At 35.0% G+C, this 18,110-nt stretch overlaps 1 protein-coding gene across 3 annotated transcripts in view; it reads right to left on the bottom strand.

Moving 5' to 3' along the window:
- Positions 1-18,110, bottom strand: part of LOC106880460 (RAB11-binding protein RELCH homolog) — a 245,776-nt gene that overhangs the window by 124,816 nt on the left and 102,850 nt on the right. For all 3 annotated transcript variants that reach the window (XM_052967015.2, XM_052967016.2, XM_052967018.2), the window contains 2 exons: positions 18,052-18,110; positions 9,937-10,019 (listed from right to left, as the gene is read on the bottom strand). The exon at positions 18,052-18,110 is cut by the window's right edge and continues 41 nt beyond it. In XM_052967015.2, coding sequence (XP_052822975.2) covers positions 9,937-10,019; positions 18,052-18,110 — 142 coding nt within the window. The remainder of the gene's footprint in view (positions 1-9,936; positions 10,020-18,051) is intronic.

Here is an 18,110-nt window from a genome sequence, read left to right as displayed (position 1 = left end):
ATATTTCAATTCCAGTTATAGAAATTTTACTGGATTTTCATCATAGAATCAATTCAAATAATAACCTCTATAAGCAGCAGCAGTTTAGCCCTTTTGATACCAGTCTACCTGAGACCACTACTGATTCTATGATACAAACTTCCTGCTCTAAAGCGATCTAAACTAAATATAACATTCCATCAAAATTTCATGTTAATTTATGTGCCAAACACCAGCTTAATAATGACTGCTATTTTTGTAAATTCTTCCATTATTTTCAAAATAACTGAAACAAAAGGAGTGTATTTCAACAGAAATGTGGGAACAAAAGAGTTAATTCTAGTTTTACCATGATGACATACCCACTCAGTTTTCTGCCATCTATATCTATCAATTCATCTGTGATGTCTAACTTTTAAAACTCTAACCCAAGAAGCTTACATCATCTCTACTTTGACAACTCTCCACTATTAGCTCTTGTTACTTTCTCCACTTAATTTCACTCATTCAGTTTCATTACTCTAAGTCAACTTTCTTCACTCTAAGTCAACTACTACATCATTAACTGGGTTTTGAAGTGACCACATGGTTTTGAAGTGACCACACACACACACATACATACATACACACACTATCTCTAACTTAAAGTAAATGATGCATAAAAAGGAAATTAACTGAAAAATCAATGAAAGTAAGATAAAAATATTGTCAATTATTCTTATGAATGCAGAAAAGCTTGACTCGGAACTAAATGGATTGCCATTAGAGAAGTTCAGCATCTCTCTCTCTCTCTCTCTCTATCTCTCTCTCTCTATCTCTCTCTCTCTCTCTCTCTCTCTATCTCTCTCTCTCTCTATCTCTCTCTCTCTCTCTCTCTCATTTTCATTCATAATGATCTCTATAGAACTGAAATCAAACATCAAACTGACATTACAGGAATGGAATTGTGATACATCAGCAATGTTAAAGTGCATACCATGACTAAGACAGAAAATTCCCCTTAAACAAAAACAAAAAGAATTAAGATGTGTAAAGCTTTCAACGACTCTCTATTGTTATAAGGCTGTCAACCAGCCCTTTCCATATTGAAGAATAAAACAATTTTAGCCTTTGATAAATGATGCCTCAAGCAAGTCATATGTATGTATTTCATTATTATAGCTTATCATCATATCATGCTAAAGCTATGATGGATGGGTACTGAAGAACCATCAATATCCAGCCCAGATATTAGTTTAACATTAAGTCAAAGTTGGTTAGTTTGTACAAGTTAACATCATATGGCTTAATCTAAAAAAATTCAGAATTACTTTTAATCACTTAATATCCACTATTTGATTGCTGCAAAAAAGATTGCTACAGTTCTTTTGTCAGTGGAATCAATTAATTACAAAACACAGTCAAATTTGCAAAATAGTGGTAATAAGTAAAATAAATATATTTCATTGGAAAATGTATAAAAAAAAAGCTTTCAGTAATATTGACAAATCCTTTATTATAGAAGAACTAAATGAAACATATGCACAATACCAGAACCCAGAGTACAGACAGTTAAAGGAAACATGGAATGCCATAGTCATTGGCAATCAAGATGAAAGGTTGAAGTTAATCAGAAAGAATGAACAAAAGACAAAAGTTAAAGAGAGGCCATTTTATAAACCATATCAAATTATGCAATTATAGCAAAAGAAAAAAAAAAAACTGAATCAATTCAGTATTACTTTTCTATAGTGTTAATTACTTAATAATGAAGTACCAAGTCAAATTTTTATTTCTGTATTCACAACAATACTAAGTCAGAAAATGAGTAAAATATCATTCAGATTTACAATATGCTTTTCAAGAAATTCTTTCAAATGTAATATGCACATTTAGGAGTGCAGGATTTGATGTATGTGTGTGCAATGTTGGACAAAGAAATGAAAGGAAATGTAAGGTATATGGTAGAAAAATCCCTTGCGCTGCATCTGGGAGTGTGTGATGAAAATGGAGAATGCAAGAAGAATGAAAAGAGACCAAGAAATGGTAGTGGGTAGGATGACCTGGGGCTATGATGTGTATTGTATAACATGAACATCCAACCCATGCCAACATGGAAAAACAAAATAACAATAGGCATGATGATGATGACAATGATAACAGTGTCAACAATACACATGACATTAATAATGATGATGATGGCAATGACAATAACATCAACAATGTCAGTGACAATGATGAGGATGACGGCAAAGACAGTCACAGCAATGAAGAGGAGAATGTACAAGATTATAACTTTCTGGACTACTAATCTTCTTATCTTTAGTATATATATTAAAACATTTACTTCTGCACTCTGTTTCAACAGACTTGATCTGTGATTGTCATCAATTGCCTTATTCTTGATGTATATGTACAAATTCTCAGACTGGGTCCAAACTTGAAACCTAAGGATAGTATTATCCTTAGGAATATGACATCCAATGACAAATGAAGCTCAACCAATCAAAATGTAATATAGATGTAAAAGTTTTTAAAATACAATCTAAAGATAAGGTTGACAATGCAGAAAAACTATAAAGAAAATTATTAAACAAAGCATTTTGAACATTTAAACAGCAATCAGTGAGAATTGTTTATATGATAAAATTATCATATACATTAAAATAACCTCATAATAGTAACCTAATGGCTAACTCCCTTGTGAGATCCAACTAATAACAGCTCTATACAAGACTATTGAAGTTTTAATCACAAAGTAACCAACAGGTAAAACAACAGGATCAAGTTTTCAAAAAAATTATACAAGATCTTTTCTATGAAGTGCAGGTTAACACCTGAATGTAGTAAGCCATAAAGAATTTTCAATCAAATGAAATTACACTTGTAATGAGAAAAAAAAAGTCATTAATTAAAGTCAATGAGGATTCTTGGCAAAAAGGGCAAAAGAAAGAATTATCTGAATCGAGACATTAAGTTTTACAGTAGTAATAAAACATTTAATAATTAAATATTTTCTCTTTAAACATAAAAATAAATAAGAATTAATCGATAACAGATTTCAGAAACCTTGTTTGTTAGATCTAGAACTTTTTTATCTCCCACAAGAAAGAATATAGCAAATATACACATATTGCAACATTGAAATAGCATACAAACTATTATGGGAGAATTAAAACCAAGCAGTGTTATATGCAAGATGTTGACAATTTTTAATTGGTAACAAATTTATAATTAATTAACGGTAAAATTTTAGCTTTCACTTGTATCTCTGAATCTCATATATCATCTCTAAAAGAAGCAAAAATAACATCTTCCAATAAAACTAAAACTGAAATATGACATTAAAATTTATGATAAATTCAGTTTCTAAAATGCTTAATCAATTTTAATTAAAATTAATGCGATATATTTTTTTACTCTGATTATTACACTTGTTTATATTTGAATGTTTTCCAGTTATATGTATGCATGTATTTGGCAACAAGTTGACTTCAACTAACTAAAAGTTTTGAGGTCAGGTGTAAAATTATCTGAATATGGATCTATATATTTAAAACATTAATCTAATGAACTTTTTTTAAAGATTAAGCTAGAGTTGATTAAATAATACAGTTTCATACTATGTTGAGTGCAACGTGTGAGAGGTAAAAAAGCAAACATCAAGCATAACTCTTCTTACCTGACACTTAAAGACATTTTTTTTATTCAAAAACACTCAAATTTTTTCACTGAATATAACCAAGTCAAAATGGAAATAAATTGAATAGGTTTTCTCTATAATTTCAAAAACAATTCAAAGAACACTAATTATTGCAGTTTAAACTCAACCAGATGGATTTTTAAATATTAAAATATAGTATGCCACAAAACAGGGACAAATGTAAAATCTTTCCTTAAAATTTTCATATTTAATCAAAATCAAAATATAGAAATACTTATAAGTGTCAAGAATACTTTAGTTTTTGTATATAGATACTACATTGCTAGTACAACATGCTGAAAGCCATTTTAAGCATTGCAACTCCTTTAAAACTTCAAAATGTCAAGATAAATCATTTTTATTCCTTTGCTTAAGAATTAGTGCAAGGAGCAGATATATAGTTATTGTTTAAGCTCAAGTCAATGATGACCAAGCAGACCTATGATTAAAAGTATTCCATGCTTGATAAGCCAAGCATTTAAGTATAATGGAGAGTACATGGGTCCTGTACCAATGAGTATCATAAAGAAGTAATGAGGAGAGAGTCAGAATAGATGATGTGACAACCTTAGTTACCTTAACTGGAAGTACTCTAAGGTACACCAAAAAGATCTACTACTATCCCCAATCATATTGAAAGCATAGCTCAGTGTGAACTGAGAAGAGGATGGAGTGATTGAAAGACAAGGAACAGATATGGATGAAAGAATGTAATGTATGGCAAACAGAACAAAGGCATAAGGGAGAGATAGTGCAATGTGCGGGGAACAGAAGAGAGATCCACTGCCATCCTTAGTTACACCTACAGCACAGTACAGTATGATTAATAAAAGTGGGGAGTGATTGAGAGATGAATGATACGATATGGGCACAAGAAGCAAGGGATAAAAAGGTATAGGTGATAGGGGACATGGGTAACAGTGGTATGATGGGCAATATACAGATGAGCGATGAAGATGTGTGATGTGAAGGACAAGAGATAGATGGGTAAGTGATGTGGGTGTTAGAGAGGTGAGAGGGTATCAAGAGATCAATGATGTAGACTAGTCAGTAAGCAGATATGCATGTATATTTATCAACATGCTCAGCAATAAATGTCTGTATATACATAAATATAATAATTTTAATGCCTGTTTTACCACATCTCAGTGGGCAGGCAGCTCTATTCCCACACAGTCCCATCAGTTAACACAGTCCTTTATCATCTCTTCCATGGCTTCAGATCTGTCTGCACTTCTTTATCTCAAGTCACCATTGGTATCCATCTTCCACAGATTCCATTTACTTCAAGACCATGACACTCTTCAATCTTGCACACTGAACCAGATTTTTCTTATGGAGCATGCCCATCTCATTTCTTTCTAGCCTTTGCAAATCTTCTAAGATCAAGGCTCATGTTACATTACAATGTAGTATCACACTTGACACAGAAGTACTCTGATGGAGAAGCCCTTTGCTACCAACAGGAATAACAGCTCTCAGACCTTTCTCCAACTAGTTATTACTCTGGCTACTATGCTCTCAGAATACCTGCCCCTGCAACAAATTAGATCTCCATAACAACAGAAGCTATCAATTACTTTTAGAGAGCCTTACTGGGGTATCACTTTGAACAGTCTAGTAGAACAATTCAAGACTAGTACTAATTTCACAAGTCTCTTTTTGCCAGACTTCTACGTTACAAGGACATAAACAAACCAACACCAGATGTCAAGCAGATAGGAGAAGATAAACACAAAGATACACACACACACACACACACACACACACACACACACACACACACACACACACACACACCTGGCTCCCCACACACAGTTTGTATCTACTAAATTCACTCACAAGGTATTGGTTGGCCCAGTGCTAAAGTAGACAACATTTACGCAAGCTGCTGCAGAATGGAGCTGAATCCAAAATCACACAGTTGTGAAGCAAACTTCTTAACCATACAGCCATGCCCATGTGCAGTTATATTCAAGGTATTTTATTTATATCCTATGACCCAAAATTAAAAGAGAGCAGGTATGGTATATGCCTGTAGGGGAATATGAGGAGGAGTTAAAATTTTTCAAAAAATATGTTTTGAAATATAGTCAGCTATCACCAAAAGGTGACTGATATAAATTATTTTTTAGAAGTGTTACAAAAAGTTAATAAAGATAGCAAACATTCTCACAAGGTCAATATAAACCAAAATCAATTACCAAGGGAGGTTGTCAAGTTGTTGTCAACCAACCAAACAACTAAAGAACAGATTTGATGAATATTGAGAAAAGACCATAAATTTAAAGTGTCATTCTAATATGCCGAAAGGGTACATAATGAAAAGTCAACATTTAAAAGGTTTTGTCTATCATCCATAAAATCTATAATATAAAAATTTAAAAAGCAAGGACAAAAAAACAATCTTCAATAGCATTTAGGGCACTAAGTATATTTACATATATTCATATTTCACCTAGCAGAATAGTCACCTGAAATAGAACCATTATGCAATAGAGAAGACTCCAAGTCTTGATTTCCAAGAAATCAACTTCTCTAGTTCTGGCATACATGATAAACACACTTGCTCTATTCATTCACAGCAGCTTGAACCATGGGGAATGAGAAAGTTTTCACATGGAAGAACAATCTGCTGAGGCTGATGTTACTTTGATAGGCTGATTTAACACTATCTGAACAATTGGAATTAGATAAAGAATGCAATTCATTGAAGGAAAGGAAAAAGAAAAAAAAGTCACAGAATACATAGGATAGAAATACTTGAAAACATTATGTATTCAATGCATGCACATCCCAAAGGAGCATGGAGAAATAGATGATGATGATGATGATGATGATGATGGTAGTGGTAGCAAAAACAAAAGTCTTTTGTAAGTAAGAAGGCTGACAAATCACATATCTCTTCACACAGATGGCCCTGCTTGATCTGTAGAAAAAGCATAGGTAAAAACTCCATAAGATATACCTGGTGTAAGCTTTGGACATATAAGTGGTGCAGCAATATCAAAGAAAAGTTTATGGAAAATAGCTTTTGTGTGTGGAAGATGCACAGATACAATAAACACCCATAATGTACAGAAAATAAACTCCATCAGCTGCCATTGGCATAAGCTGGAGGTAGTAGATAGCTTCCGTTATCTAGGTGACCAACTTAGTAGTGGAGGTGGATGCTCCGAGAGCGTAACTGTGAGAATAAGATTAGGTTGGGCAAGGTTCAGAGAGCTCCTACCTCTGCTGGTAACAAAGGGCCTCTCTCTCAGAGTGAAAGGCAGACTGGATGATGCCTGTGTACAAATAACTATGCTACACAGCAGTGAAACATTGGCTGTAACAGCTGAGGACATGCATAGACTTGAAAGGAATGAAGCCAGCATGTTTCACGGATGTGCAATGTCAGCATGCATGTTCGACAGAGTGTAAGCATCTTGAGAGAAAAGTTGAGCATAGGAGACATAAGATGTGATGTGCAAGAGAGATGACTGCACTGGTATGGTCATGTGATACATATGGACAAGGACAACTGTGCAAAGAAGTGCCAATCTCTAACTGTAGAGGGAACTTGTAATAGAGATAGACCCAGGAAGACATGGGACGATGTGGTGAAGCATGATCTTCGAACTTTGGGCCTCACAAAGGCAATGACTTATGACTGAGACCTTTGGCAATATGCTGTGCTTGAGGAGACCTGTCAAGCCAAATGCAACCATAGTCATGCATGGCTGGTGCTGGTGTCATGTATCTGGCACTCATGCTGGTGGCACATTAAAAGCGCCTTTTGAAAGTTGGGCCTCATGAAGGCAAAGTGGCTGAGCTCCTTTCGAGTGTTGAGCTTCACAGAGGCAATGACCAAGACCTTTGTCATTATGTCGTGCTTGAGAAGAAGACCTATCAAGCCAAGTAAATTGCAGTCATGGCAGATACCAGTGTCATGCAAATGGCACCTGTGCCGGTGGCACATAAAAACACCCATTACACTCTTAGAGTGGTTGGCATTAGGAAGAGCATCCAGCCGTAGAAACCATGCCAAATCAGACTGGGGTCTGATGCAACCTTCCAGCTTGCCAGCCCTAGTCAAATCATCCAACCCATACCAGCATGGACAACGGACAATAAATGATGATGATCACACACACACATACTTACATACATACATGCATACATACATGTGCATGTGTGTGTGTATACACGCACACATACACGCATGCACACACATATACACACACAGATATACACAAGTATATAGAATGATAACAGCATACTTGCACTCAATGATGTTGAAAAGAAAGCCATGAAAGGCTGTTGAATGTGGAGAATGCTCAAGAAAGAGGGTCTATTCCAAGTAGAGTCAATAGAAGCTATTCATGTTGACAGCAGTATAGTACATAGGATGATTAAGAATATGAAGGCAGAAAAAAAATGGCTGGCCTATATGGGATAGTCATTGAGATGCTTAAAATACTTGGCAAAGTAGGATATAGATTAGAACCAAATGCATGGAGTTTTAAATATTGGTTATATGTCATGATCAATAAACCTTATCACACAAATATATACACACACACATATACACATATATGTATATACTTGTAGAAAGGGAGAGAGAGATATGCATGCATATAAACATACATATACACACACACACACTTTTATACTGAGAGAGACATGCATACAATCATACATATACACATATATTCACACATTCATACACACACACACACACACACATATTACACACACACACACATACACATATATTACACACACACACATAGGGAGAAGGAGAGACAGAGGCGGAGAGGGAGAGACAGAGGCAGAGAGGGAGAGACAGAGGCAGAGATGGAGAGACAGAGGCAGTGAGGGAGAGACAGAGGCAGAGAGGGAGAGACAGAGGCAGAGAGGGAGAGACAGAGGCAGAGAGGGAGAGACAGAGGCAGAGAGGGAGAGACAGAGGCAGAGAGGGAGAGACAGAGAGAGAGAGAATAAGCGCAACTACTTATGAAACATGCAATGAACAACGGATATTTTGCATATCTGTACATTCATTGCTGTTGTAGATAACTTAACCAAAGTACCAAGTCAATGTTTTTGTGGATAATATCATTAAGTGAGTTTACATGCATCTGTTTAATTGATGTACATTTAGTCTTGCTGGCTCTTTCTGCAGAATGTAGTGATGGACAACTTGGCTAGTTTCACTAGTAGTCAGTACACATAACGGATTGTTCAATGCAGTTGAAAGGCCATTATATCTAAGTGGCATTAATTCATCCTCAATGGCGACAGATATGCAAATGTCAAAAATAAAAAAATTCTTCGCATTTTTCATAAGTAGCTGTAAGCTATGCTTTCCTCCCACCTCTCTCTCTCTCTCACTGATAAAGTAAAACTGTCCTGATGAGCAGCTCATGTCTTTCCATCCATTTTACAGAAAGAGTTCAATGGTTCAACCACTGTAAGGCTAAATGTACACTTACATGCATATGTAAGTCTATTTACATATCCAGAAACACACTAACACAGTACTATAATACCCTCAAACACAAACACACACATGCATGTATGCACACACACATGCATGCATGTATGCACACACACATGCATGTATGCACACGCACACACACAAATTATTTTCAGGGTTTTATAATGATATTTTTGTATTTGTCATCAAATTTATTTTATATTTAACTTATCTTTCTCCTAACCTTCCCCTACACCTCCACTGCTATCTTCAACATCAATACCATCCACACATTTGTTTTTCTCCATTCTGGCATAACTTAATCAGTTCTGTTATAGAGGCTTGATGCTGGCATGAACCAGGAAGCTTCATGCTAGTATTGGAAAAGAAATAGATTATTGTTGATGAGAATATTGAGGATAATGGCAGTAACAATTATTGTGATGATGTTAGCATCGTGTTTGACAATGTTTCTAAACACACACAAACACACATATATGTAGAAGAAAATTTTTAATTTTTATTACCTTCATTTAAAAATGCTTGCTAATTTTAAACTATTTCAGCAAGCTAATTGAGAAATGAGAATCAAAGGCTTCATTGAATAATAAAATACAAAATAATGACTGATAAAACAAATTTATAATCATGCTGGATTTCTTTTCCTCTATTTTCCCCTCTCCCTTACTCTTTCTGCTTCTACCTTTCCAACTTCAAGTATATGATGGTGTATAAATTTATGATTCTATATCTAAATGTGTCATGTGCAGCACATGATGTATATAAAAACTAACAATGAAAAACATGAACTTACACCTCTGGGTCATTTGCCAAAGTAACGAGTCCTGGAACAACGCGGGTTGATATTAAAGTTTCACTGACACCCTGAATAAGTAACTGGAAAATATATAAGAAAAATATAAAAATACATATATATATATATATAATTTAGATCTTTTATTTACTTTTTTTTTCTTGGTTTATAACTACTGTAAGGGAAGGGAGCAATTCAAAGAGGAACCATTCAAAAAGCATTATGAAGGGATAAGAGACTTGTCTGCAGCTGGTCATAGAACCTGATGCAAACAAAGAAAGCAATTTCACACTAGCTGGTGTGCACAAAAGACAGTAATTCCACACCAACTGTGTATGTAAAAAAGTACAAACATAGTTACTGGTGTTCAATGTGAGTGTTATATAAAAGGGACAGCAATTTAAATTTAGCAAAATGCATAGCATACAAGACAAGTATAAAAACTGAATGAAAAAAAAAAAGAAAGAAAGGTTAACTGCCATCAATTGCATGGTAATAGCAGCAGAAGAAAAAAAGATCAAGGCTAAGTGAATGATGTAGAGATAAAAGACTGTGAAAACACCAGTCAGTTTAGAAAATAAGACAAAGGTATTTTCATAGCTTTTAATCAGGCATGACTGGATAGATGGAAATAAAACTTTTATTTTCAGAATTATCAAAATTTTAGTGAAGATTATTACTTATTATTAGTAGAACTAATTGACTTTATTGTTACTTAATACAGTTATTTCAAAATGTTTCTGCAGATATATTTGGTAAATTAAATATATTACAATATAATTTAGAAAATAGATGGTATAATTGAGAATAAACCTTTTGGCTGACAAAGGAAAACTTGGTAAAATTAAGTATATAATAACACATATTTACTTTTTAATTAATATGCACCACATAATAGCTAATCCTTGTATTCATAAAATCGTTATCAGTCATTATCATCCTTTTAAGGTCCACTTTTTCATGCTTGCATGGATTGGACAGAATTTGTGGTGGCAGATTTTCCATGGCCAGATGCCTTTTCTATCACCAACTCTCACCTATTTCCAAGTAAGGTAATATTTCTCCATGACCACATATTTTCACTTGATGCCAAGGCAAGGAGACACACACACTCCTTTATATATGATTGGCTTTTTTCAGTTTCCATCTATCAAATCCACTCACAAGACTTTAGTCAGCCCAAGGTTATAGTAGAAACATAACCTCTTACCACACAGCCATGCCTCATAAAATCTGGACATATTTTACCTCTGTATAATCAAATTCTCTACTCATTACTTCTATCAATCTATTTATATACTATACATTCATATAATCTATTGAAATATTACTTCCTTCCATGAATATATATACCTTTAACATTGCAAGCACTCATTTACAAACCACATTATGTCTAGCATAAAAATAAATAAATTCTATTAACACATGATTTTTCTTTGGCATCCACACATCATATTTGAAACAGATTCCCAATTTTTTTCAACCAACGAAGTAATTTGGAACTTATGAAAGGAAACTTTATATTACTCAGAACCTATGTAACAAGGGCTAACTAAAAGTCTGAAAACAGGCATGGACATTTAAGGCAAACTTATGAAAATCCTTTGGACAGGCAAAGGTTTAAAGGGCTGAAGATATTAGAGAAAACCAATTCATAGGATTCAGAAGTAAGTGTTGTACAACAATTCCATTCCCATTGTAAATACTTCCATTCTCAGAGTGCAGATAGGGATTAATTAATATAATAATCCTTTCTGCTATAGGCACAAGGCCTGAATTTTGTGAGGAAGGGCAAGTCGATTACTTCAACCCCGAAAGGATGAAAGGCAAAGTCGACATTGGAAGATTTTTAACTCAGAAAAAAAAAGAGAAAAGTTGAGCATAAGAGGCATTTGATGTGGTGTGTAAGAGAGACGAATGTGCTAGTATGGTCATGAGATGCATATGGATGAGGACAGCTGTGTAAAAAAGTGCTGACCTCTAACTGTAGAGGGAACCTGTGGCAGAGGTAGACCCAGGAAGACATGTGACGAGGTGGTGAAGCATCAGCTTCGAACTTTGGGCCTCACAGAGGCGATGACTCTTACCTTTGGCAATATGCTCTGCTCAAGAAGACCCGTCAAATCAAGTGAAATCGTAGTCATGTCTGATGCTGATGTCACGTAACAAGCACCCATCTCGGTGGCACATAAAAATTGCCTTTGAAGCACTGGGCCTCATGGAGGCAAAGTGGCTGATACCAAAGGCATGTGTAAAGCTCCTTTCAAATGTTGGGTCTCACAGAGGCAATGACCGAGACCTTTGACATTATGTCATGCTTGAGAAGACCCATCAAACCAAGTAAAATCACAGCCATGGCAGATACCAGTGTCATGCAAATGGCACCCATGTCAGTGGCAAGTAAAAGCACCCATTACTCTCAGAATGGTTGGTGTTAGGAAGGGCATCCAGCTGTAGAAACCATGCCAAATCAGACTGGGGTCTGGTGCAACTCCCCAGCTTGCCAGCCTTGGTCGTATCATCCAACCTATGGACAACGGACACTAAATGATGATGATGATGATGATGATGATGATGATGATGATGATGATGATGATGATGATGAACACAGTGACAGGCAAAATACTGCTAAGCATTTCATCCAGTGTGCTAACGATTCTGCCAGCTCATGACTTTAAATGATAAGGTGAATAAGCAGAAAGGTAACTACTAGTGCTATGAGACTCATTTTTCTAACAATGTTACAAAATCTGGTGAGAAAACATAGTATTTCCTTTTCCATACTTGCATTTCATAAAACTAGTAAGATCTCAGTCATCAAACTGAAGTCATACTGAGGCACTGCCTTGAAAGATTTAATCATACAAATCCAACACAGATCCAACAAGTCCAACACGAGCTTATTTCAAAATCTGGTACTTATTCTATTGCTCTTATCTGCTGAACCACTAAGATACATTGTAAACATATAAAATGACCAATACCAAGTGACAAGCGATGGGGGAGGGGGGGGACAAACACAAAGACACATATGTACATATGTGGACTGCCACACAGTTACCATTAATCAAATTCACTCACAAAGCATTGATTAGTCCAGGGCTACAGTAAAAAACACTTGCCCAAGGTGCCACACAGTGGGACGGAACACACAACTATGTTATTGTAAAGTGAGATTCTTAACCACACAGGCATGCTTGCACCTTTATACTATCAAGATTTTTACAACAAAATCAGTATCACCATTATGTTATGGTTTGAAAATGTTTGCTGAAATACCACCACCACCTCCACCATTGTTGCTATATAGAAGCAAACTCTTTTAGATCTAACCATTTAATTTCATTTTTGTTTGAGCTACTTCAGTTTTGGCTAGCTTTTACTACAAACTCATATATCTTCTAATATGAGTTCATAACACTTAAGTATTCTCTCCTTAAATAGCTTCTTATGTCTATAAGTCACTATCAATTTCTTTATTCATCTAAATTCAGTCTTCCCTTGTAACTGAACATTTTCGTTTGAATCATGAACTAACAACAGTTCCGACATACATCTTACAACCTGTCTTTTGATAATCAAACAAGAAAGTCACTAGATGTCTTCCAAGCAATTCAAACTAATCACTATATTGTCAAGGATGTCTACTGCCAACATTAATTAAGTCTTCAATACATCAGTGAAAAACAAAATAACATTTGGACTTTAAATTCCAAATCTATTGTTCTTCCTGTATTCATAAATATATATACATACATACATGTACACACACACATTATGTATACATACATAATGTGTACACACACATTATGTATACATACATAAATACATACATACATACATACATACATACGTGTATTTCTGTATGCGTATGAGCAATGCATTGTTCAAATGAATAAATATTTTAGTATTCATGCAAAAGTATTATTCAAATTTATTATTTTTGTTATTATTATTAGTAGTAATATTAAGGTGGTGAACTAGCAGAGCCCTTAGCATGCCAAACAAAATGCTTAGTGGCATTTCAGTAATCTTAACATTCTGAGTTCAAAATTTGCGGAGGTCAGCTTTGCCTTTCAGACTTTCAGGGTCAATAAAATAAGTACCAGATAAGCACTGGGGTCAATGTAATCAATTAGCTCCCTCCCACAAAATTTCGGGCTTTGTGCCTATAGTAGAAAGGATCATCATCATTATCATCGTCATCTACATATTCTTTTCTACTCTAAGCACAAGGCTCGAACTTTTGGGGGAGGGGGGGGGGGCAGTCAATTAGATTGACCCCAGCATGCAACTGGTACTTAATTTATCGGGCCCCGAAAGGATGAAAGGTAAAGTCGACCTTGGTGGAATTTGAACTCAGAACATAAAGGCAGACAAAATATCGCTAAGCATTTCGCCCAGCATGTTAACATTTCTGCCAGCTCGCCACTTTATCATCATCTACATATTGATACACTAAGGATGAATGCATTAAGCTATCACATGGTTAGTAGAAAGGAGAGACAAAGAGTGAGAGAGAAAGAATGGGAGAGAAGTGTTAATGATGTGAGGGGAGGAGTAATAGTCATTACATAGTTGAAGGGAGAGATATAGAGAAATAGAGTCAGAAATACAATGTTTAGTAGAGGGATGATGTTGAAGTGGTGAAGTTAAAGATACACAAATAGGGAGAGAGGGGAGGGCAGTTATATAGTGAGTGAGAGGCAGAAACAGAGTAGTGATGCTATGCCAGCCAATGCAGTACGCTGTCATGTGGTAAGGAGAAGTGAGAGGTGAAGAGAAAGAGAGAAATGATAATGATGTGAAGAGGAGAATGACATAGTTAAAAAGTTTACTGAAGTAAGAAGTAGAGAGAAAAAGAGAGAAATATAAAGTGTTTAACAGGAAAATTTTAAACATCATATATTATTGCAACTGACAAGAAGAATATAGCATTTTAATATTCAGTTTTTTATATCTACTGTCAATCTATTTATCTATTTATCCACATTGACAAATACATCAATGGCTGAACAGAAGAAAGAAGGCTTATACTAGATATAATAATAAACTTATCATAGATAGAAAGATTTTTCAATGAAAGTGAAATAACTTAGCAAAACTGCTGAGGATGTTATCTTTTTTTTTTAAATTTGTTATTCGAACTTTGTATTGTCAGACTAGGTAGATACATTAACAGCAAGCAAAGTAACTATGAAACAAATAATTGAACAGAAATGAAATGAAATAAAAATAATCTTGATTGGCAAACAACTTAGATTGAGCTTTGTTACTGAAAACTATAATGCTGCTGCTACTACTGGTGGTGGTGGTGGTGGTGACAGTGGTGAGTGGATAATGAAAAGTGTAATTTTATTTTTATTGAACTAAATTTTTTATATTACCCATCATTTAACACATGCACATAAATGCAATCATTTATTGTCAGGTCACTTGAAAATTGATATTTGTTTATAAAATATGGATGACAGATGACTTCAACTAACAAGAGACAGAATGAGATAGTAAAGGCAATGGCATAAAGAGAAGCTTAGGGTTGAATCACTACAGCAAGCATAGGAGCAGCAACTGAGAAGGGAAAATATGTATAAAAGAGAATTTACAACAGATAAGAGAACATGTTTAAAAACAGAAGAGAAAATGAAAATGAGAGAGACCATCAAAAAAATCTGCAGATATGGTTGAAAGTTACAACATTGTGACATGAATATTTTCTGTATTCCTAATATTGGGCTACAACACATAACCTTAGATACCAAGAACCTTCCTAAGTATCCTAGCTGTCCCTAATAATACTGTTTTCTGGAGCTGCACTAAATAAGGTTTTATGCCTATTTCCTCTACCCATCAGTTCAAATCTTTAGGAATAAATCAATGCACCTATAAGTACAGGGATACATTTTATCTGCAGGTAAAATTTTACCAGCAGGTAAATTAAAGCACCTATAAGTACAGAGATTACATTTCTAGCCTCCGTAATTAAATGGCTAGGTCCTGATATTTCGCTATTTACTCCATACCTCTCATATTAACTTTGTCATCATTTGGAACTATAAAGTCAATCGCCTTACACTTTCTATTCTCTTTGTCCACTGCTGGCACTCTGTCAGTTACGACAATGAGGGTTCCAGTTGATCTAATCAATGTAACAGCCTGCTTGTGAAATTAATGTGCATGTGGCCGAGCGCTCCACAGACATGTGTACCCTTAATGTAGTTCTCAAGGAGATTCAGTCTGACACAGAATGTGACAAGGCTGGCCTTTTGAAATACAGGTACTACTCAATTTTGCCAATTAAGTGGATTGGAGCAACAAGAAATAAAGTGTCTTGCTCAAGGATACAATGTGTCGCTGGGAATTGAACTCACAACCTTACAATCATGAGCCGAATACCCTAACCACTAAGCCATACACCTTCACTATCTACTACTACTACTACTACTACTACTACTACCACCACTACTACTACTACTACCACTACTACTACTACCACTGCTCAATCAGGCCTTCTAGCTTCTATTACTTTGTTAGGCTGAATGTTAAAATCTAACATCATCCTATATTGCTTACTTCCATGTTGTACTAGATCCATGTTCATACCTCGTTAGTATGGTCACATCCTAGCTTTCTACATAAGTCCCAGTGGATTACTCTCCCTAATCATTACATTCTCAGTTTAAATTCTGCTAAGGTCAATTTTGCCTTTCATCCTTTTGGGTTCGAGTACCGAGGTCAATGCAATCAACAATGTCACCTCCCAGAATTTCAGACCTTGTGCCTATAGTAGAAAGTACTACTACTACTATTCATATATATATATATATAGATAGATAGATAGATAGATAGATAGATAGATAGATAGATAGATAGATAGATAGATAGATAGATAGATAGATAGATAGATAGATAGATAGATAGATATGAGTAACACATTATTCAAGTGTGTTACTTTCCCAGCATTCATTCATTTGCACACATTTTTGTTATAAAGTAATTATCTAAATTTATAAAGAATAGATGAATGAAGAAAACAAAAGCGTCGTTTCCAGGCTCCAAGCTATGAATAAATACACTATGTGAAACTATCATAACAACACTTTACTCCAATGATTTAATTTACAAAATATGTTTAAAGATATATATAAGTACAAATAATGTAAGAGCTCTTCTAAAACTACGACCATCATGTTATGTTGCACTCACCAATTCACCCCTTTTCTACTTCATCTTTGACTCAATAATCAATAGACAAGCCAAAGAAGGAACTTCTGTCATTATCAACATTGTTTTAATGTCCACTTTTCCATGCTTACATAGGCCAGATAGTATTTAAGAAAGAATTTTCTACATCTGGATGTCCTTCCTGTCACCAACTCTTATCTGTTTCCAAATAAGGTTATATTTCACTATCACCAGACATGTTTTCATGGAAGATTGGAAATGGACACTGCTTGCATGATGGTGACAGCTGTTTGCAACTGTCATGCAAAATCAATACACACACACACACACACACACACACACACACACACACATGCACGCACACACGCACGCACGCACGCACGCACACACACACACCCAAACTGAACCCTAAACCATTTGACTGGGAAATAAACTGCTTACCAAACAGCCACACATACATCAAATAACCTGCTAGAAATAGCAGCCATAATTCTAAAATATAACCATACTCTCTTTCAAAAATGGAAAGTACACATTAGATAATGTAGTGCTGGATACACCATATCTGAAATAAAAGATGGGATGTTCACGAGTGGAATGTCTTTGATCATAGTTTTGTTTGATCATGGCTGTCTAAAGGCAAAACAATGACAGGATATTAACTTCAGTGTTATTGTTTTCTTCCTGTAACACTCATTTATGTTCTAAATGTTTAACATTCAGTTTTATAAACTTGAAAACAAATATCAGTCACATGAGACAACATGAAGTGAGGACTTTATCAAAATCAAAGCAAAGTCAATCATTCTATAAATATTAATGTTCAAACATAAAACAAAGCCATTCCGCTCTAGAATAACTTTCAAAACCATACATAAAAAGTATAATAATTCCCAAATTGCTAATTGTCAAATAATAAAAATCACTTACCTCAAACAATCGTGCAGCAGCAACACGGACTAAAGCTAATTTGTGTACAACTGCTTCCC

Source organism: Octopus bimaculoides, chromosome 4 (assembly GCF_046866305.1).
Source record: "Octopus bimaculoides isolate indiv1 chromosome 4, ASM4686630v1, whole genome shotgun sequence".
Lineage (NCBI taxonomy): Eukaryota > Metazoa > Mollusca > Cephalopoda > Octopoda > Octopodidae > Octopus > Octopus bimaculoides.
Note: the sequence above shows the minus strand (reverse complement) of the source record. Positions and strands in the feature narration are given on the sequence as shown.